Here is a 23,317-nt window from a genome sequence, read left to right as displayed (position 1 = left end):
GTGCGTGTGTGCGTGAGAGCAAAGCAAATACTGAGTGACGTAAGAACTTACAGAGCTGTGAGGGACTTGAGACTGGAGGACAAGAAAAGAGCAACTTCAGCAAATGCCAAATATTTTATGAGCCTCCAGTGTAATTCTCAACATTTGTATTGTTAAGTAATTTGTCAAGTTCCTCGGTACGGCAGGTGCTAAGCAGAATAATGAATTATTGGCTCAAAAAAAAAAAAATCTGTTTACTGGAGTCTTGGCAGGCCAAGATTCCCTTTTGGGACCCTGCTGTATGAGGTACCACCTGTTGCGCTGTTGCTAAAAGTATCAACTCTTTTTTGCTCACAGTGCTGAGAAGACGCTCAGTGTGGGCAACTGAGCCACGCCCATAACGTCCCAAGAAGCCCCACCCCTTCCGATCAGATCCTTTAAATAGTGATGACCCCCAGAAGAAGTTGGGATCTGAGTACTTGGTATGTCCTGGGCTCACTCGATGGAGCCTCTTTATTTAAACACTAATAATTAATAATACTTTCATTTATATAGCGCCTTTCCTGTGCTCAATTTAAGAAGCCCCATTGGCTTACCAGGCAATTCCCACGCTCTCTTTCAGTTGTTCTGTTTTTTGGATTCTGTCATTAAGCTGGGTGGCATGGCTGGCACCCCAAACAACTCTTATGATGCCCTTCTGTTCCCTTGCCTCAAATACATTGTGGACCATTACCCGGCCAGGACACCTCAACGGTGGGAGGACCAGGGGAGAGTGCTTATCCAGGGCATTACCCCTCTCAAGAACACTAGAGGGCAGCCACCCCTGGCTTGCAGCAGTGCCATGTGTTTTGAAGCTTGGAAGCTCAACCCTATTGGGGTGCACGTGGCCACCACCAGGGGGAGCTCCTGGAGAATTGCTGAGCCTTTGGTGTTGCAGCACTTCCACCACACCCGGAAGAAGGGCATCAAGCACCTGGAGCACTTCCTGGTGCCCTATAAAAAGAGCCAGCTGTCAGCTGGTGAGCAACTACAAGAAACGTCTCACCGCTGTGCTCGCCCACCAAGTATTAAGTCCTGTTTTGCTTGGGTATCAAATCCTTATTTCTCTCAGTGACATGAAATCACTTTCTAAGTCTGATGGCATGTGTTTATTCTGGATTTTCGGTTGATATTCTGTTTCTCTCCGATAAAATGAACCTACCCTAAAAATCAGAGACTATTCATTACGTTGTAAAGGAGCAAACTTACACATTCAGCAGGGGATCAAATCCTCATTTCACCCACAGTATATATGTACGTGTTAATATAAACGCAGATATCGGCGCTGATAAGTCGTAGCGCGCGGCTCCACACTCGTCTGGCAGAGGCTAAGCAGTACGGACATCTCTGTGTGCAGGTAAAGGACCCTGACCTTCGCTAATCCACTCCTGAGCCCCTATGTAGCTCAGACTAGCGACGTATCGTAATGCATTTCATTTTAACTTTACTGCCTTGAGTATTGATGAGCCCTAATACATCGAAATGTCATTGGAGTCCATCTTCTCATAACAGAAAGACGTATTCGTCACCTGGAGGTGCGCATCACCTGACTGCCCCTCCCTTCGTTTTCACGTCCCTGTTAAAACTCGACGGCCTTTTGGTTAATCAGTTCTTACAATTAAGTCAGGATGTGAAAACCGGACCGGTTTAATTAATAATTCAATTACTAATTCATTGCTGCACTCGCATCCCTTATGGCTGGAATAACAGGCGGCTGTGCCAGTCAGCGGCAGCGGGCAGCATCACTGATGAGGGCCAAGCAGCGGATAGCCTCGGCTCAGTGCTTCATGGCCGCTTGAAAGAAGACAAAAAAGACGAACCTTTAACTGATTCTTTACGCTAACTAATTCTGCTGTAACGTTAGTAATTATCATATAAATACATCCATCCATTATCCAACCCGCTATATCCCAACTACGGGGTCACGGGGGTCTGCTGGAGCCAACATAGGGCGCAAAGCAGGAAACAAACCCAGCGCCAGCCCACCGCAGGGCGCACACACACCAGGGACAATTTTAGGATCGCCAATGCACCTAACCTGCATGTCTTTGGAGTGTGGGAGGAAACCCACACAGACACGGGGAGAACATGCAAACTCCACAAAGGGAGGACCCGGGAAGCGAACTCGGGTCTCCAAACTGCGAGGCAGCAGCGCTACCCACTGCGTCACCGTGCTGCCTGGCAAATACACTTAATTGCTAATCTAAAATACAGTATGTTACAAATACGAGGGATATCCAGAAAAAAAGGTTACAAGTGCCCTGAGGGTGCAGGGAATTTTTTTTTTCGAAGGTTGGCATACCTGCTTGTAGGGGGGGTCCTAACGGTTTCTATGTTAATTAATGTTGACTTATGCTTATTTTTTATTGTGTCTTCTATTTTTCTATTCATTTTGTAAAGCACTTTGAGCTACATTTTTTTGTATGAATATGTGCTATATAAATAAATGTTGATTGATTGATTGATTGAAAATAAGCCCGGGACCGCGTCAGTCAGTTGTGAAATGTCATCACAGCAAGCGAATTCGTCAGCCTCTGAGGCCGTTTGCTACACATACCGCCGATGCGAGATTCATTCAGTCATCAAGTTCCTCACTTTGCGTCGCGAATCCGCGGCCGAGATCCATCGTCAGCTTGTGGAAACTTATGGAAAGAATTCTTGGGTGGGAAACGTTTTTCCAACGATGAGGAGGTGAAGGAGACAGTGGGGAGAAGAAGCTTTCGGAGGTGGAGCGCAGCGTATTCGACGAGGGTATAAAAAAACTGGTGCCCAGGTTGAAGAAGTGCATCGAAGTTGACGGCGATTATGCTGAGAAATAAACACATTTGGAACATACCCTGTAAATTTGGTTGAAATATATTCATTTTTCGATTTTTAACAGCTGTTGTAACCTTTTTTTTTTCTGGATATCCCTCGTACAAAGGATTTGATACCCTGCTGAATTTGTAAGTTTGCTCACTTACTGTACACATAAAATGAAAAGTCCAAGCCCACCAAGTATTGAGTACTGTTTTGCTTGGGTATCAAATCCTTATTTCTCTCAATGACATGCAAATCAATTTCTAACTCTGATATCAGGTGTCTTTTCTGGATTTTCGATTTATATTCTGTCTCTCTCCATTAAAATGAACCTACCATAAAAATCAGAGACTGTTCATTTCTTTCTAAGTGAGCAATCTTACAAATTCAGCAGGGGATCAATCCTTAACCACCCCCCACCCACACACCCACTGTATATATATGTGCGTGTTAATATAAAAGCCTGCGAATGCAGAGAGCGACGCTGTTAAGTCGTAGCGCGCGGCTCCACACTCGTCTGGCAGAGGCTAAGCTGTACCGACAACTCTGTGCAGGTAAAGGACCCTGACCTTCAATATCCACTCCTAAGCCCTTACGTAGCTCAGACTAATGCATTTCATATTAACTTTACTGCCCGAAGTACTGATGAGCCCTAATAAATCGAAATGCCACTGGAGTCCATCTTCTCATCACAGCCACTTTGGCTCGAAGGACGTACAGTATTTGCCACCTGGAGGTGAACATCACCTGACTGCCCCTCCCTTCGTTTTCACATCCCTGTTAAAAATCGATGGCCTTTTGGTTGGTAAATTCTTACAATTAAGTTGGGATCAGGATGTGCAAACTGGACCGCTCAATTAATAATTCAATTACTAATTCATTGTTGCACTCGTATCCCTTATGGCTGGAATAACAGGCGGCTGTGCCAGTCAGCGGCAGCGGGCAGCTTCACTGACGAGGGCCAAGCAGCGGACAGCCTCGGCTCGGTGCTTCATGGCCGCTTGAAAAAAGGAAAAAATACGAACCTTTAATAATTGATTCTTTACAGTATATATAACTAGTATGTTCTACTGTAACGTTAGTTATTATCATTGGGATATAAAGATCTGGCAAATACACTTAAATGCTAATCAAAACTACATATTTTACTAATCTTTTGATCCCGTGCTGAATTAGTAAGTTTGCTCCTTCACAAAGAAACGGACCGTCTCTAATAACTTTGATGTCATGCGTCTTTTCTGGATTTTCGGTTGATCTTCCGTCTCTCTCCGTTAAAATGAAACTACCATAAAAATCAGAGACTGTTCATTTTCAAAGGAGCAAACCTACACATTCAGCAGGGGATGAAATGCTTATTAACCCCCCCCCCCCCACCATAATGTAAATGCACAGCATCGAGTTACGGTTCTGCGAATAAGTGAAATCAAACGAGAACTTCAAAGAGCTTTTCCTGCGCCGTCTTCTTTTGACATTCGCACCCAGGGAGCGACTCTCACGCGGTCTGCGGCGGCCGTGCGCGTCTCTCGCGTTTCTTTCTTTTTCGATTTTCTTTTGCCCGGTTTTTCTTCTTTTGACAGCTCGTACCCAGGTGGTCAGAAATGAAAGATGTTTTTATATTCAGGCTACTGAGCTTCAAGTGACTTCATGAAAGCATCAAAAGCACGGAGTATAAAAGGGTAGAAAAATCTGTTTTTTGTTTGTTTGCATGAACTGTCGAATCACAACAATAATTCAACTCGGTTTAATTATTACCCATCAGCCAGTGCTTCGTTAATTCTGTTGTCCTGGGTTCAAATCCCACTGCTGTGCCAGTACTTGTCAAGCACCTCAGAGGAGGACAACGGACCAGACTGGCCCTGGAATCTACGAGTGACTCAAATCTAACTCTTAGGCGGAGGAGTACGCAGCTTTGTAATTTTGGAAACGGGATCTCCCATCAACACCGGGAAACTGAAACTCTCTAGGAGCCGCCAGAAGGTGGCGTTCAGGCAAAGAATGGCAGGCAAATGAACTCGAATAGAAAGTAGCATCCACTTGCAGAGCCACGACACCATACGTCACCGCAGTCACCGACCCGGAAGTGACGTCACCTCGCAAAATTACTTTTGGAAGGTTTCGGCAAAGCTCAGAAATGAAACAAAAATGAGAAGGAAAAACAGTACATTAAACCAAATAATAAGCATCATTGTCAAGTTCAGAGGGTTTCTGCCATCACGTCGTGCCACACATTAAACTAAACAATACTGTAGCGACCCGTGGAGGAGTCTTTGAAGATTTCGAGCCGAACTCTGCCGTACACCTCTCCGAAGCTGTCGGCTAGCGGATTGCCAGCGTTATGCACGCAACTGCACCCAGCTCTTTAAGAAAGAGAACACTCGTGCCCCATACACCGCACGACTCCGAGTGTCTCGGTAGTTTGCTTAGATTAAATCTTAGCAATAAAACAGCTCTGTCCTGTTGTATCTTTTTATTACAGAAGATAGTCAGAAACAAAAGCTCAACATTATTGCACGGCCATTGCCAAGGTCACGCACGAAGACACATTTCAATAAATTGGTACTTTTTACAAAATAAATAACCCCCGGACGGCGATGACCCAAACCCACCCAACCAATTAAATCCAAACACACCATTATTTACAACACAAATGACAATACGTAAATTTCGACATACAATAAGCTTTTTATAAATTACCCATAAATTTCCCACAAACTATTTACATAAATTACCCATGAGGCGTCACTCCGCCAGCGCTTGCTGCCGGGTTGTTACAATACTGATCGTTTCTGTGAAATACACCATTAACATTTACGTTGTGTTCGGGTCTGTGGGAACCATTTAACATGTGGTCAAATTTAAAATCATCAAGCTCTGTGTTAATTGAAAACAGTGCTTCATTTACAGTCATGAAACGAACTATACAATACTAGACATTAAGCCCGTTACAATAACGGGCGCTAGAACAGTAGTGCATAAACATTAGTGGGGACAATCGATATTAAATGGCAAGGGACCTTGTACGTGGCTGTAATATGCGTCACTGTATTGTGTGCCTTTAATTTTCTCTCTCAGTAATATTGGTTTGTATTTCCGTAAAATGCCTGTAATTTTGTATGACAGTAATACAGTGGAACCGAAGTAATTTCCCCCATAGGATTGTATGTAAATACAATTAATCCGTTCCAGACCGTATGAACTGTATGTAAATATATATTTTTTTAAGATTTTAAGCACAAATATAGTTAATTATACCATTGAATGCACAGCGTAATAGTAAACTAAATGTAAAAACATTGAATAACTAAAACATTGAACAACAGAGAAAACTAACACTGCAAGAGTTCCCGCTACAGCCTTACGACCCGCTCGCTACAAACACCTTTTTTTAATGAGTTTTAAGCACAGGGAAATAAATGAACATTTGAAAATTCTGTAATCTAATAAACAACCAAGAAAAGTAACATTGCAACAATGCACACGTGCGCCTGTGTGTGTATCTGACTCTGTCCCGTGCGTGCGCATCTGTCTGTGTCTGTGGCGTGCCTGCGTGCGTGTGTGCGTGCGTGCGTGCATGGATGTCTGTCCCCCATGCGGGCGGGCGGGCGGGCCTGCCTGTGTGTGTGTGAGTGTGTCTCTCGTGCGGGCCTGCCGACCTGCCTGCGTGAGTGAGTGCGTGCGTGACTGTCTCTCGCGTCTGTCTGCCTGCCTGCCTGCCTGCCTGCCTGCGTGCGTGCGTGCGTGCGTGTGCGTGCGTGACTGTCTGTCTCTCGCGTGGGCCTGCCTGTCTGTCTGTCTGTCTGTCTGTCTGTCTGCCTGCCTGCCTGCCTGCCTGCCTGCGTGTGCGTGACTGTCTGTCTCGCGTGGGCCTGCCTGTCTGTCTGTCTGTCTGCCTGCCTGCGCGTGCGTCGTGCGTGCGTGCGTGTGCGCGGTCTCTCGCGTGGGCCTGCCTGCCTGCCTGCCTGCCTGCCTGCCTGCCTGTCTGTCTGTCTGCCTGTCTGTCTGTCTGCGTGCGTGCGTGCGTGCCTGTCTCTGTCTGTCTGCGTGTGTGCGTGCGTGACTGTCTCTCACGTGGGCCTGCCTGCCTGCGTTGTGTGCGTGCGTGTCTGTCTCTCGTACGCACGCACCTGTGTGTGTGTGTCTCTCTCTCTTTCTCTCTCTCTCTCTCTCTCTCTGCACACACAGGGAATGCACAGGTACAGACTGAACACGTGCCGTGTGGCCCCGCGCATGCGCACTTCACCAGAAGACAAACGGACACCTGGACGCACACAGGGGTTTTATTAAAGAGGATAATTACGATGTTTGCACCACGTTTAGTAAAACGTTAATAATAAAAGTGATTACGTTTTTTAAATACTATGCATGTGTGCAATATTGTTCTGAACCAATTTAGAATAAACATTTAAGCCAATCTGATATTTTTAAACATGTATGTGAAGAAAACGGCAATACATATTCTACACTGAATATTAATTGCCTTATATAGAACTGCTCTAGTTTTTGTCACTTATTATTTATAAACTTTGAGCCGTTAAAAGCAAAAGAAAATACTAATAAGAACACAAATTATTCATATAGCACCCTTCCTATGCCCAAAATTCAGAAAGAACAACAGGACCGATTATAACATTGGCTACAAATAATATCTTCACTAAATAAAGATAAATATAGGATATACAAAACATTCAAATACAATAAAAGAAAATAATGCAGACTAATGACAAATAAAGATTGTATCTGGACGGTCCAACTTATGGTAAGTCAGTATGGTGGCCTGATGTGCCACAATGAAGGGAAAAGAACAGAAGATAAAGCAAGTCGGTGAAAAGCACAAGTCGGGCCAGGAGACCAAAACATCTGCATGTCACTGAATTTTAGTTAAATTGATCTTGAAGAAGAAATGGAAGGATTATGGCTCAGCGGGGAAATCTGCTAGAAAAACTGAACAAGACGAGTGTGGGAGGCCACCGGGAGACCTCTGAGAAGTCTGAAGGAGTCACAAGCTACAGTGGGTGAGACGGGAGAGACTGTGTGGGCAACGACGGTGCCCGGGTGCTTCACCAGTTGCAGGTTTATGAGAGACACCGGATATCTGAGCAGAAGGCACATGGGAGACTCTGAAGTTAGCTAAAAGAAGTTTTTGAGGTCTGATGAGAAGAAAGTGGAGCTTTTAGATACCATGACACACTGCACACTATCACAAACACATCACCCTTACCGAGTGTATCCAGCAGGGGGCGTATGCTCCCTGGGAAGAGGTTCGCTCGAGATTGCAGCCTTTACTAAACCCATATATATATTTATTGGCTATATATATGGACTGCAGGAGCAAACTGGTATCACTCAGACAACAACCCACCCCATGAACACAAGGAGATCATGCAAGTTCTGCACAGGCCCTTTGGCCCTCCGTCCAGCAAGGCAGCAGACCTACCACCGTGCCAACCGGACCCAGGAGTGCGCTGCCAAGTTGTTTTTTTTTTTTTTGCTGATTTCACTTACCCTACTAACTTCACTGCATGCGTCCCCTGGCGTTGATTCTCCTTTGCTGCCACATTGGTGTGACGGTAGACTCCCCCTTTGTACAGAAAAAAGTCTTCATGGACTCGCATTATGGCTGCAGAGAGACAAATAAGAACTGTGAGGCTTGTGGCTTCATGAGAGTGTCCCGGTGTCACAAAATATCCAGAAGGGCTGCTATATAATTGTGTACGGGCTTCTGCAATAACGGCGAATTTAGAAGAACAACAGAGTAGTGCCAACCCTGCCATCCACCCCGCCCGCACACACAGATATATGAGGTCTGTCGGAAAAAGCATCCAGGCATGTAATATGGAAAAATAGATACATTTATAGAAGAAGATACAAGAAACATTGTACATGGGACAATGACGCCTCAGTCCCCTTCAAAGTGGGCACCTTGGGACCCCACACAGTTCTCCCATCATCTCTTCCACTGTTCAGAACACTCATTTGTTGGCAGTCGGCATCAGCTGCCCCGTCGTATTTTCCTGAATCTCATCAACTGTCTGAAATTGATTTTATTTTTGGGAAAAGCCAGAAGTTACCAGGCTGAGTCATCCGGATTGAGGCGTTTTGATGTTTCGGCAAAATACTCTGCACGAGACGTGATGCGTCGGCGGGCACATTGTCGTGATGAAGCTGCCAATCACCAGTTGTCCGTAGCCTCGGCCGTTTTCATCGTACTGCATCTCTCAACCGTCGAAGAACATTGATGTAGCAGTCGTGATTAATTGTTTGGCTTGGAGGAGCGCACTTGTGATGGACAAGACCTTCCCAATCAAGAAAACTCAGTCAACACGTGGTCTTGATCTGACCCGTACACGTTCAGCATTCGCGGGTGTTCTGCTTGTTGCACGTTCAACAGATTCTCAGCCAGCTTTGAAGGGTTTGTGCCTCACTTTTACTGGTCGCCTATTCCAAGTGTCTATCGTTGTTTGTAAAGAAAAACTTCCTAATGTTTGTGTGAAAATTTCCCCTTCACAAGTTACCAGCTGTGTCCTCGTGTTCTTCATGAACTCATTTTAAAGTCACCGTCTCGAACCACTGCACTGATACTCTTCATCATTTTGCACACTTCACTCAGGTCTCCTCTTCATCTCCTTAAGGCTCAGCTCTTTTAATCTTTCCTGATAACTCACCCCCTGTAGCCCTGAATCAGCCGAGTCGCTCTTCTCTGGACCTTCTCTGGTGCTGCTGTGTCCTTATGAAGACCCAACCTGTACCCAGTACTCCAGATGAGGCCTCACCAGTGTGTTATAAAGCTTGAGCAGAACCTCCTGTGACTTGAACTCCACACATCAAGGCGCTATATAACCTGATAGTCTGTTAGCCTTCTTCATGGCTTCTGAACACTGTCTGGAAGTTGATAGTGTCGAGTCCACTGTGACTGCTAAATCCTTCTCATAAGGTGGACTCTTGATGTTTAGGCCCCCCATTGTGTATTCAAACCTCACATTTTTAGTTCCTACGTGTAATTCTTTAAAGTTAATGACATTAAATGGTTAAAGGTCTCAAGTCCTTTCATCTTTCTTCCTAACTCATCCCCTGTAGCCCTGAATCAGCCGAGTCGCTCTTCTCTGGACCTTCTCTGGTGCTGCTGTGTCCTTATGAAGACCCAAACTGCACTCAGTACTCCAGATGAGGCCTCACCAGTGTGTTATAAAGCCTTGAACAGAACCTCCTGTGACTTGTACTGCACACATCAAGGCGCTATATAAACTCACATTCTGAACCAAGCCTTCTTAATGGCTTCTGAACACTGTCTGGAAGTCAATAGTTTAGAGGAGTTCACTACAACTCCTAAATTCATCTCATAAGGTGGACTCTCGATTTTCTGATCCCCACCATTTTGTATTCAAACCTCACATTTTTACTTCCTGTGTGTAATTCTTTACATTTACTGACATTAAATTTCATCTGCCACAAATCTGCCCAAGCCTGTCTGCTGTCCAAGTCCCTCTGTGATGATATAATGGATTCCATATAATCTGCTAATCTACCTGTCTTGGTATCATCTGTAAACCTAACCAGCCTGTTACTTATATTCCTATGTAAATCATATACATGTATATATATATATATATATATTGTCAACGGCACCCGGGCACAGAGAGGCAGACATCTTGTTTTGCACAACCACCACACGTTTATTTACAATATATACAATTGTTCAGGTCACAAAGACCCCAGTCCTTTGGTCACACAGACCCACTCAAGTGCACAAACCCCTATCCCAAAGTCCTGGCCTCACTATGCCTTTCTTTGGGCCGCCTTCATCCTTTCCTTCTGCCTTGTCCTGCTTCCACCCGACTCCAGCCTCGAATCTATGAAGGACGGCCCCTTTTAAAGAGTGCCCGGATGAGCAGCAGGTGTTCCCGGCATTCCTCTGTTGGCCACGCCCCAGCGTGGTGGAAGTGCCGGCTGTCCTCCTGACAGCCCTCCGGGTAACACCCAAGGTCTTCCCCCCAGCACTTCCTGGTGTGGCGGAAGTGCTGGGGCAACAAGTCTCCAAGACATCGGGGCGCCTCCTGGCGGTGACCACGGGCCCCTACAGGGAAGGGCTTCCATGCCCTTGACCCGTGGCCCCCAAAGCAACCCGGAAGTTACGTAAAATACGTGTTCAATTAAAATGTCACTTTTTCTTGGTGAATTGTGACATTTCCTTAAAAAGAGCAGCAAAAAAGTATGTGGCATCCAGGGGTCCATTAACCCCCAAGTGTGTGTCAGTTTAAGGGTTAAGGGCTGCACTTTGCGCTCCATCATTTGTATTCAAATGTGCTATATAAATAAATGCTGTTGTTATTTAAATGGTTTGTGCCGCCTTGTGAAAGTTAGTCATTATTTGTGTGTTGTTTTGCTGCCCCACTTTGGTGCCCGGTGGTTAAGCGGTTGCCAGAGTCACAGCCCAGCAGAGTGCCACCCCGATGTCAATTCCACAATGGAGACACTTGCAATGTCTATCTTTGTAGGTGTGTTTAGAAACCTTGTTGTGTTTATTTTCTGGTTTTTTGACCCCTGCTTGGTTTTCTTTCTCGAATTACGAGGGAGTTTGCATTCCCCTTCAGTTTAGTCACCCAGATCTCGTCTTCCTGGTTTCGAATCTTGCCTGACTACTGTTAGCCGTTAACCTGTCTGCTCATTTAAAAGGATTTGACTTTTTTTGTTCTGACTTCGGAAAATAAAACAGGAAAAACATTATTACTGGGTAAATCTCCATCCATTCATCCATTATCCAACCTGCTACATCCTAACTAGAGGGTCACGGGGGTCTGCTGCTTCCCTGTCCAGGGTTTGTTTCCTGCATTGCGCCCTGTGCTGGCTGGGATTGGCTCCAGCAGACCCCCGTGACCCCGTAGTTAGGATATAGCGGGTTGGATAATGGATGGATGAATTTAGATTGCCATTTTATGAAACTTCTTCAGGAATTCATAGATTTGCAGCAAATAAAGGGTAATTAAAAAAATAGAAAATAGTAAAGAGCTTTTCAGGCAAAGAAAACTTCCTGTCGATGTTTTTTAAACAAAAGGCGTTCATTCGAGACTCTTTTCCGTACCTTGCACAGGCCCATTCTCCATGATTTCCTTCATTATTTCTGTTTCCTAAGTGAATAAAGAGATGCATTAATTAGTAAATTATTAATCTGTAATAGTTATAGTGATAAATAAGGTAGGGATCAGTGGTGGGGAAATCACTTTCAATAGTAACTTACTTTCATGTCTCTTTACTTATAAACAATCGAAAAAGAAATTAAACATGTTATGTAGTTAATGATTTAAATGCTCGCCACTCTACCTGATGACGACAGGTGACTGAAGGAGTTCAAATGTTTGCTATCACTTGTCCTCTGTGCTCCTTCGGCACATTTCTTCGGTATCCGTGTGTGCCTGACGCTCTCTTGACCGGCGCTCATTCTGTCCAGCGCGTTCATGTAAAGCCTTCATCTATGACTCTGGTATTATTTTCAAGGTGCCCTTCTTGCCTTCTGTCCACTTTTATACTTCCTGTCTTTGAAGGCGACTCTCAGCGTGCCTCCAATGCCTTTACTAAGCTCTCTTGACAGGGACTCCATCTCTCAAGCACGTCCCCATTAAGACTGCCTCTCAGACTCTATTATTGTTATTTTTTGGGTGCCTTTATTGCTTCCTGTCCACTTTTATACTTCCTGTATTTGAAGGCGACTCTCAGCGTGCCTCCAATGCCTTTACTAAGCTCTCTTGACTAGGACTCTGTCTCTTGTGTGTGTTCCTGTTCCTGCTTCTCAGGCTCTATCATTAATTTTAAGGTCCACTTTTATACTTCCTGTCTTTGAAGGCGACTCTCAGCGTGCCTCCTACACCTTTACTAACCTCTACTGACCGGCACATATTCTGTCCAGCGCGTTTTTATAAAGCCTCTGTCTAAGACTCTGGTATTATTTTCAAGGTGCCTTTCTTGCCTCCTGTCCACTTTTATACTTCCTAAACAATATAATAATGCTATTTATGTCAGGAAGCTACTAATTTAACCCTTAAATTGCCAGAAGCGGCTACAGTCAGTTCCCAGTGCAATTCGCCAGCACGCCGGAGCTGATCAGTCCGCGCCGTCCATTCATTGAGTGGCCAGCTCATTACCACTGGCGCCCCCTGTCCCTGGAATTCAGCCGCTGCACTCGACTAGTCTGCCAGCATTGGCATTGGCCTCTGTGTGCAGCCAGTTCAGGCGCAGTTGGCGCAGTTGGTGATTTACTGAATTTCATCAATGGCGTCAGTTGCACTTTGTACATAGAACAATAGATTGTTGCAGTAGTAGTTTTTATAGTTTTTACAGATCATTGTCAGTGTGTAAAATGACGAGTGTTGCAGTAATTGTGATGCTCTTTGCATAAAAAAAATACGTGCTCAATTAAAATGTCACTTTTTCTTGGTGAATTGTGACATTTCCTTAAAAAGAGCAGCAAAAAAGTATGTGGCATCCAGGGGTCCATTAACCCCCAAGTGTGTGTCAGTTTAAGGGTTAAGGGCTGCACTTTGCGCTCCATCATTTGTATTCAAATGTGCTATATAAATAAATGCTGTTGTTATTTAAATGGTTTGTGCCGCCTTGTGAAAGTTAGTCATTATTTGTGTGTTGTTTTGCTGCCCCACTTTGGTGCCCGGTGGTTAAGCGGTTGCCAGAGTCACAGCCCAGCAGAGTGCCACCCCGATGTCAATTCCACAATGGAGACACTTGCGATGTCTATCTTTGTAGGTGTGTTTAGAAACCTTGTCGTGTTTATTTTCTGGTTTTTTGACCCCTGCTTGGTTTTCTTTCTCGAATTACGAGGGAGTTTGCATTTCCCTTCAGGTTTTCAGTCTTCCTGTCTTTGAAGGCGACCCTCAGCATGCCCCCTACACCTTTACTAAGCTCTCTTGACTGTGACATATTCTTTCTAGCACGTTCCATAAAGCCTCTGTCTAAAACTCTGGTATTATTTTCAAGGTGCCCTTCTTGCCTCCTGTCCACTTTTATACTTCTTGTCTTTGAAGGCGACTCTCAGCGTGCCTCCAATGCCTTTACTAAGCTCTCTTGACAGGGACTCCATCTCTCGAACGTGTTCCCATTAAGACTGCCTCTCAGACTCTATTATTATCTCCTTTTATACTTCCTGTATTTGAAGGCGACTCTTAGCATGCCCCCTACACCTTTACTAACCTCTCCTGACCGGCACATATTCTGTCCAGCACGTTTTTATTAAAGCCTCTGTCTAAGACTCTGGTATTAATTTCAAGGTGCCCTTCTTGCCTCCTGTCCACTTTTAGACGTCCCATCTTTGACTCCCAGTGTGCCTCCTACGCCTTTGTGAACTGATAATCTCACATCAAATTATGGTAAAGCACCACATTCTAAGCGTTTTTTTTTTTTTTTTGTCGCTTTGCATTTTGTCAGAAAACGACCGATTTTCGAGATAATCGCAATATCCTGCTTGACGTTCAAATGGTGATACATGCATATTTGAGAACTTTTTCCTTTACGTAAACTAAATTTTGTCTACAAGTGTTACATTACACACTTTACTAAAGTCTCTTGCAACTTTTGACCTACTTCCGCTTTCTGAAAGTGCTAATTCATCGGAATTGTTCCGCAAAATAAAACTATCATGGCAAATTTTTTATTTATGTAGCTACAGAGTCCAATTAATTCAACCTTACTTTGTTCTTATATTTTCTTATCTTATAGACCACTCCCCATTTTTCAACTACCGTATATACTCGTGGATAAGTTCTCCCGCGTATAAGTCGGGACTTGATTTTATCGTATGATTTCCGGTATTTTATAATGTCAGTCGTATAAGTTGATTGCAGAAAACTCGCGCTGTTGGTCCAAGAGATTATGATATGCTGACGCCCACCTGAGAGAGGAACCACGGAGCACACGGCCTTTTTATTTCTATGTATTGTGTCAACGTGACCACACGGTGATACCCGAACTGTTCTGAAGCGTCTTTTGCACTGATTTGTGTTTTTTGTGTCTCACCCCCTCATACTCCTTTATCATGAGAGTATCCCTTATCTACGATGGAGCGTTCGATCAGAAGGAAATAGGAAGCTGGTTTTAAATTAAAAGTCGTTGAAGTGGCGAAAGAAATTGGTAACTGCGCTGCTGCAACAAAATTCGATGCATCTGAGAAACTCGTGCGAGATTGGAGGAGGCAAAACGATGTAAAAAGAAATTAAGCGTCGCATTTTTGAACGGGCGTATGAGTCGGAGTCTGATTATATGATCGATTTTTCAGATTTCAAGACCCGACTTATACGCGAGTATATTCGGTATATATATCCACCATGTTTCCTAACCTGTGCAGTTCTCTCCATCTCCTCAAACTCTCAATTATACGGGTGGCTGCCCCAAACCTTTTTGTTGTGACAAGTCTTGATTGTTGACCACAACGCTTAGGGTCTCCATTGAGGTCCATTGTATCGAACATTTTATTAACTCCATTCTGAGATGAAAAGATTTTTTCGTTGCCTATGACTACAAACAGTATGAAGTACATAATGTAAAATATCCTTTTTTGAGTTGGTTACACCCGAAATGAAGCATTAAGATGGTAAATGCTGCAATGCTCTGGTAGAAACAAATACCCGCATCTACCACGTCCCCCAGGACCAAACCAGAGGACCACTAGATCAGACGATTCAGTCAGGCTCCCACTTACATTTGAGGAGATCCTGTACGCCGGCGTGCACAGGTGGATCTCGTTGGAGTGGAGCGCGCTGCTGGGACAGGGGGTCACCGCGTGCCTCTTTCCACGTTCGTTGGACTTCTCACTGCTCATCATGCAGCTGCTCTCAAATGAGCGGCCATTGGTGAAAGGATAACATTCAGTGGACACGAGTCTGAAACAAAGCAAAGAAATCGGTGAGGTGGTTGGCCAGTTCAATTAACAAGAAGGTAAGAAGTCGGACGATACACGGGGACGTCATCGAGCGTAGCTAACAGCAAAGCTGTCTCAACATTTCCCCTCGGATTCTTTTTCAAACGTTAATGACGGCTTCTCCTTGACTCGGATTGCTCCGGATTCCCACAATGCTTTGCTGCCTCGTGGTGAGTGAACCCCGCCAAAGTCGCTTCACCTCGAACCTGACGTAGGCCCCGCCCACCAACCACAAGGAGTCCCTTAGCGATAGAAAGACAACAGTTAAGAAAATGTATAAAATCGAGCGAAGCACAGAAACTTCATTCGAACACAGAAAAGAAACAGATTGTAGCGGAGCTACGGGGAATTGAAACTTCATCTCCCAGCAGTCCCTGCAGCGGCTCTTATTGGTCATCTGCTTAGGGCGCAGGGGCATTTGGGTACAAGGAGGCCAGTGATCCCAAAAGAGAGAAGTCTTTTGTGTTTCGTGTCTGAAGTTCCTGTCTCTCTACCTTCTGTTGTGATACCTGTGGATTCATGTTTTGTCCGGGATCGTCTATTGTTTTGGGCTATGGTCTGTCTGGGGTCTTCCCAGCGCTCCTGATCCCATTCACCCGTCTTCAGTTCCTCAGGAAATACCAGTAGGACTATCTTTACATTCCCATTCAACGTGCAGATCTCTGGACTCTCTGCCTCCATCACCGCATTTCATCCGCTGCCGTTATCCATGGACTTTATAGCGAGTGTTTATTGTTATGGGTTGTTGGTGTTTATTGTCAGGCACCTTGAAGGGAATGGGTTGGGATTATTTAGCGTGTAATTATAGTTCGTGATTAATAATTTTTCAATTGTTTTATCACCTGTTGTCTCTGCTCGTGAGTGTGGGCAGGTCAGGCCTAAAGGCTGGGTGCATCCCTGGAATCTCCACTTGAAAAAATAAATAAATCACCGTCTCTTCGATGGTGTGAATCGTAGCACCACCGGACCACTACAAGATTCTCTGACCTCAAAAACCCAGGAAAAGAGGGTCTGAGGAGAAATAAATAAGAGTAAAAAAAAATGATCCATGACAGTTTAGGTTCTTTGAATCTAAAATTCATTTTCTAGTTGCAGACTCTTTTCTATCCCTTTGACAATGATCTTCGGTTTACGTGTTGGCCCTGTCATGTGTCCAAGGAATGTAATACTCCACTGGGGCGATAGGGGGAGCCACTGCTAACAGTCAGTCAGTCATTTTCCAACCCGCTATATCCTAACACAGGGCCAACGGGGGTCTGCTGGAGCCAATCCCAGCCAGTAGAGGGCACAAGGCAGGAACAAACCCTGGGCAGGGTGCCAGCCCACCACAGGGCACACACACCCACACACACACCAAGCACACACTAGGGACAGTTTAGAATCGCCAATGCACCTAACCTGCATGTCTTTGAACTGTGGGAGGAAACCCACGCAGACACGGGGAGAACATGTAAACTCCACGCAGGGAGGTCACAGGAAGTGAACCCAGGTCTCCTAACTGCAAGACAGCAGCGCTACCCACTGCGCCAGCATGCCACCCAGCGCTAACAGTGTTGTCTGTTTTTTTCCCCTTTTCCGAGAGTCCCTTTGAGAGCAGCTAACCCCGCACCTTCCTCACAGACGACTATAGGACGCTGAAGGACGCCGTCTCATTTGGACTCAGACGAATCTTCAGAGATGGAGCGCCGAGATCCCTGCCCGCTCACAAGAGAGCCGGAGAGGTCATTTATGTTCTGTTTTTGCACCCACAAGCACCCGCTCTGTTATTCATTGACGTGAATTAAATGGGGTGACCGGGCTGGCGCTTCAGCACTTTCTAAGGGTTCCTGTACTCCTTCCACCCATTCACGGCACAGTTTACATGATAATTCCCAGTTCAGACTCTTGTTTCAGTTCTGGTCTACAATTATCGTCTCATGTTGTGGGCTCCATTTACTCGATTCCCGGTCTCTCGGTTAGTTTAGTTTAGTTTACCACGGCCATCTCGTCTTTCGTCTGCTGCCACCCAGTGCAGTTAATGCAGTTGTCCACAATCTTGGACATGTAGCACCTTCATGATATTTCTCTCGACTTGCTGGACTCAACACTTACTTACCCGTTTTTCCTCAGATACCACCATGCGTTTGCGACATTCCCTCCGTGGCAGCCATTCTGGTCTTTAGTGTTGCACGATATGAGATTCTGTGGGGAAAGGTTGGCCGTCCTCCGTCCCTGGGAGTGAATCGCAATTCGGTCAGCTGCCACACCTTAACGTTAAAAAACAAAAAGAAAAAGTTACACACCCCACGCCATTCACATTTGTGCTGTATGTGCTTTGCCCACTAGGGGGACGTTCTACAGATCTAGCGACAAAACTCCACCGGCGTCTTCATCTCCTGCATTTCTAAGGTTGAGATGGTTGGATCTCATATGCATACGACCAGCAGGGTATGATCATTTTTTATACTAATTCCTGCATTTATTTTAACTGTCCGTGGATCTATTTGTGGACTTTTGTGGACTTCACGTTACTTTTTTTATTTAGAATCTTCTGGACAAAATTAAAAATATGTAGCGTTTTGCTGCAACGGTATCTTTGTTTTCTCAAGAGTGCCGATATTTTCCAATAGAGTCCAGCTGCAGACGAGACAGTCCAAAGCCTCAGACAGATTCAGCGACCTGAGACATTCTGAGGCCCGTAAGATGACGCCCTTGTCAGCGGCAACTCCTTTACTCCGCCCACTTTTTAGGAGCCACTCCCCTGTTTCACTGGCGTACTGACGCCTACATTACACGCCCCTCATGTCGATTTCAATTCCTTTCGGTTCTCTTTTGTAAGTGTGTGAGACTCCGCTACTCGCCTTACTAGAATTTGGCGTTGGTTCTTCTTGGCTTGCGGGCGACCTCGTAATCCATCAATAAGCTTTATTAACACTTCCTGACATCAACTCCAGCTTACATTGTTCTCAAACCTGTAGACTCGATAGTTTTGAGACCTGTGTATTCAGCATTTACTAAATTTCTAACCAATCAAGGTCTCTCTGTTCTGCAAAGCCACAGAATGAATGTGTCTTTTGTTACTGAATCAGTTTTCTAGGTAAAGAAACACAATCAACTGAATCCAGTTAGTAAATTCTTTAATTGTACAGTTACACAACTCGGGTCCACCATGCGTGGAGTTTGCATGTTCTCCCCATGCCTGCGTGGGTTTCCTCCCACAGTCCAAAGACATGCAGGTTAGGTGCATTGGAGATTCTAAATTGGCCCTGGTGTGTGTGCCCTGCGGTGGGCTGGCACCCTGCCTGGGGTTTGCTTCCTGCCTTGAGCCCTGTGTTGGCTCCAGCAGACCCCTGTAGTTTGGATAGAGCGGGTTGGATAATGGATGGATAATATAATATAATACAATATAATATAATATTAGGGGTGGCACGGTGGCACAGTGGGTAGCGCTGTTGCCTCGCAGTTAGGAGACCCGGGTTGGCTTTCAGTTTTCTAGGTAAAGAAACACAATCAACTGAATCCAGTTAGTAAATTCTTTAATTGTACAGTTACACAACTCGGGTCCACCATGCGTGGAGTTTGCATGTTCTCCCCGTGTCTGCATGGGTTTCCTCCCACAGTCCAAAGACATGCAGGTTAGGTGCATTGGTGATCCTAAATTGTCCCTGGCTTGTGTGCCCTGCGGTGGGCTGGCATCCTGACTGGGGTTTGTTCCTGCCTTGCGCCCTGTATCCAGCAGAACTCCATGACCCTGTAGTTTGGATATAGTGGGTTGGATAATGGATGGATAATATGATATAATATAATATAGGGGAGGTACAGTGGCGCAGTGCATAGCGCTGCTGCCTCGCAGTAAGGACACCCGGGTTTGCTTCTCGGGTCCTCCCTGCGTGGAGTTTGCATGTTCTCCCCGTGTCTGCGTGGGTTTCCTCCCACAGTCCAAAGACATGCAGGTTAGGTGCATTGGTGATCCTAAATTGTCCCTAGTGTGTGCCCTGCGGTGGGCTGGCACCCTGACTGGGGTTTGTTCCTGCCTTGTGCCCTGTGCTGGCTGGGATTGGCTCCAGCAAACCCCTGTGACCCTGTGTTAGGATATAACGAGTTGGACAATGACTGACTGACTGACACCTGTCCATCCATCCAGTTTCTGAACCCTCTTTTTACTTTCTCGCATACGAAGTACAGGGAAAGTATTGAAATCCTCCAAAAATTCCATTTCAATATTTTTATGGATCTCGACATTTTAGACCTCCCTGAATCCAAATATACCATTTTTGGAATTATGTGTGTGTGAGTGTGTTTGTATGTAATCCCAATAACTTGAGTATATTTTCACTGAGCATTGCACCACTCAAGCTGTCGTATCAACTGCCTGCCGTAACCTGCTTTCTTTTTTCTTCGGTTAAATTCTTGAATAAAAGTGCACTTGTTTTGTTATACTTGTACCTTTTGTGAATTTGTATTTCAGGCTTCACACCTTATACATTTCATGTCTATATTTTGTCACTTATTACTAAAACATGAAAAACGTTTCAGTGTTAACTACGTTTTACAGAGACTGTTGATGACACTGAACACACATGAAGTGTTTGTCTTCCACATGACGACGTACTATTTTACCCTGTAAAGCTCCAGCACTTCACTCAAAGATAAACACTAAACACTGAGAAAACTTCTTTGTGAATTGAACTGCGGTGGTGGGCGACGGGATGGGATAGCAGGCTGCTTGCTGTTATTGACACATTTACAGGACAAAGGACGCTGACGGAGAGGTGCGAACGGATTTAAGGTGGGCCGGATTTACGAGTTTTCTTGTAGGCTCTGGTAATTCTAGTGTTAAACTGGGAAACAATGGCGGGATCAATGAGAGGTAGAACCAAGGCTGCAGGAAATTAGAGTCAGATAGGAGTGTCGAATGAAAGTGATGGAGGTGAAACTTTTGATAAGAATTGTAATAAACACAAGATCGCCATATTTGCTAATTGCTCAAATCATCTGAATTGAGTCGTACAATAAAGCCTGATTCTGCTGCCTGTCCTGAGACTCCTGGTGGCTTCTTTGGGGCTGAGGGTGCCTGGGCGGCCTAATCCGCTTCATCAAAAGCAGCATCAGAACACACCACAAGCAAAGAGCAGGAGTGCACTCCAACAACAAGAAGGATCCTCAGCAACATCGATATCGTAACGCTATTTATCTTTAGAACTCCATAGTAAACAGCCAGCCTCTTTGGTGTTATACGTCTGTCTGTCCGGTGTCCTGTCTTCGATATCGATATACGTATACCTATCATATTTCTATAATCCTTGTGTTTATCAATAAATTCTGTTTGTTAAAAAACGAGTGGGCTTTAGTTACCTTGATGTAAGTCTAAAGGTCGGAGATCCCCTCCTACCAGAGAAGAAGATAATGGAAAACAAAGTAGGAGCCTTACCGAATTCTTTAATTCATTACCAGCATTGACAAAGGCAGAGCAGATAATCAATTAGCCAAGCTCTAGTCTCAGTTCTCCACTCTGAATACTCAAAGCAGCTCTCAGGTAGAGAGAGGACCACTTCTACAATCGACAACAATTAATTACCCTTTGGTTACACCATACTTTTCACTTCTGTCTAGGAGGCATACCCGGTGGTCCTCCATGGGTCATCTATGTTGGATGCTCTTAGTAGTGCTTGAAACAGGCCGAAACTCGTCAGTACTCCATACAAGAACTTCTAGGTTCTCCCTGAATCACCTACACAGGCGTTTGTTGGTCCCTCTTAGCAGTGCCTGAAACAGGCCGATGCTCATCGGTATTCCATACCAGAACTTCAAAGTCCACTATGGGTCACCTACATTGACTTTGTTGGATGCTTTTAGTAGTGCTTGAAACAGACCAGCACTCATTGGTAGTCCATACAAGAACAGAGCAGCGTTGGATAAAGTCCTGAGAAGAGCGACTAGGCTGATTCAAGACTACAGGGGATGAGTTGTGAGGAACGATTAAAAGAGCTGAGCCTTAAGGAGATGAAGAGGAGACCTGAGTGAAGTGTGCAAAATGATTAAGGGAATTAGTGCAGTGGACTCGACACCGGCAACTGCCAGACAAAGTGTAGAGAAGCCATTAAGAAGGCTAACAGAATGTCAGGTCATATAGCGCCTTGACGTGTGGAGTATAAATCACAGGAGGGTCTGCTCAGTCTTTATAACTCACTGGTGAGGCCTCATCTGGAGTGGAGTTTTGGTCTCCATAAAGCCATAGCAGCACTAGAAGTCCAGAGAAGAGCAACTAGGCCAAGTCCAGGGCTGCAGGGGATGAGTTATGAGGAAAAATGAAAAGATCTGAGCCTTAAGGAGATGACGAGGACAACTGAGTGAAGTGTGCAAAATGATGAAGGGAATTAGTCCTGTGGGTTGAGATGGTGACTTTAAGATGAGGTCATCGAGAATACGGGGGCACAGTTGGAAACTTTATTAAGGGGAAATTTCACACAAACATTAGGAAATATTTCTACACACAGTGAACCACAGACACTTGGAATAAGTGACCAAGGAGTGTGGTGGACAGCAGGACTTTAGGGACCTTCTAAGTCATCTGTGGGTCACCTACATTGACTTTTATTGATTCCTCTTAGCCATCCTTGAAATAGGCCAGTACTCATCGGTATCCCATAGCATGCGAAAGGCACTATATAAATAAAATGTATTATTATTACTAATATTATTATGATTATTAAGTCCTCTGTGGATCACCTACATTGCCTTTTGTTGAACCCGTACTCATCAGTAATCCTTTGAAGAACTTCTGCATTTCACTGTATGGGATGCTAAGAGTTTTCTATGCATGCCCACCGTGTCTGAGGTCAGCGGGTACCCGCTTGTATGCAGTACTGGCAGTTCTCACAACCTCTCACTACTAATACATTTTTAATCGGATGCAAGGGGACCACCAATTGGTGCTGGTTCAGGGAAAGGGGGGCTACTTACTTACAGAATGACATTTTGTTTTGGAGAAAACCCAGTTTTGTGAACAACAGCGCGTTTTTGTGTAGAACATCTGCAGCATGGCACATTTTTTTAAAAAGGCACTGCACTTCTCCTCAAGCGAATGAGAACAAGAGGCATAAATGGAATTGATTTTACCAGTATGAAAGGAAGAAAAGAACAGATGTGAGAGCCTTGTGAGTGTCTCATGGGGACAGCTTTAGTGATGTACCTGTGGGGGGCCGGAATCGGAGTTACACCGTGTATAACTCTCCCTCCCATGGATGGCTGACATCACTTCCCCTCTCTTCTAACTCCTCCTCTTCTACCCCATGCTGCTTAAGCCACGCCTCCATGACTTTTCTTGTACAAGCATCCACAACACTGTCTTGTCTGTTATGGTCACCCAAATTCACCAAAGATCTTGTGGGTCTCACTTTCGCCTTAATAGATTTTTGAGTACCGATTTAAGAGAACTAGCCTGTGTTGGCTGGTATTGGCTCCAGCAGACCCCCCCGTGACCCTGCGGGTTGGATAATGGATGGATAGATTCAAGAGAGCTGGACATGGTGAAGCGCAGGTTCTCTACCATCACTCCATTCACGTCAAAGGCAAGAACGTTGGTTTATCTTGTTAAAAATCATA

The 23,317-nt window shown here is 45.0% G+C and overlaps 1 protein-coding gene across 5 annotated transcripts in view; it reads right to left on the bottom strand.

Annotated features, from left to right (window-relative positions):
• Window positions 1-23,317, bottom strand: part of LOC120516872 (tubulointerstitial nephritis antigen-like) — a 43,162-nt gene that overhangs the window by 4,440 nt on the left and 15,405 nt on the right. For 4 of the 5 annotated variants that reach the window (XM_039738857.1, XM_039738858.1, XM_039738860.1 and 1 more), the window contains 4 exons: window positions 17,829-17,979; window positions 15,515-15,695; window positions 11,894-11,939; window positions 8,320-8,434 (listed from right to left, as the gene is read on the bottom strand). In XM_039738857.1, coding sequence (XP_039594791.1) covers window positions 8,320-8,434; window positions 11,894-11,939; window positions 15,515-15,695; window positions 17,829-17,979 — 493 coding nt within the window. Of the gene's footprint in view, window positions 1-7,786; window positions 7,965-8,319; window positions 8,435-11,893; window positions 11,940-15,514; window positions 15,696-17,828; window positions 17,980-23,317 lie in introns of those variants that run through there. The other variant, XM_039738859.1, reaches the window with a different exon arrangement.

Source organism: Polypterus senegalus, chromosome 16, assembly GCF_016835505.1.
Source record: "Polypterus senegalus isolate Bchr_013 chromosome 16, ASM1683550v1, whole genome shotgun sequence".
Lineage (NCBI taxonomy): Eukaryota > Metazoa > Chordata > Cladistia > Polypteriformes > Polypteridae > Polypterus > Polypterus senegalus.
The sequence above is the reverse complement of the archived record's forward strand: the minus strand, read 5'-3'. Positions and strand labels throughout refer to the sequence as shown.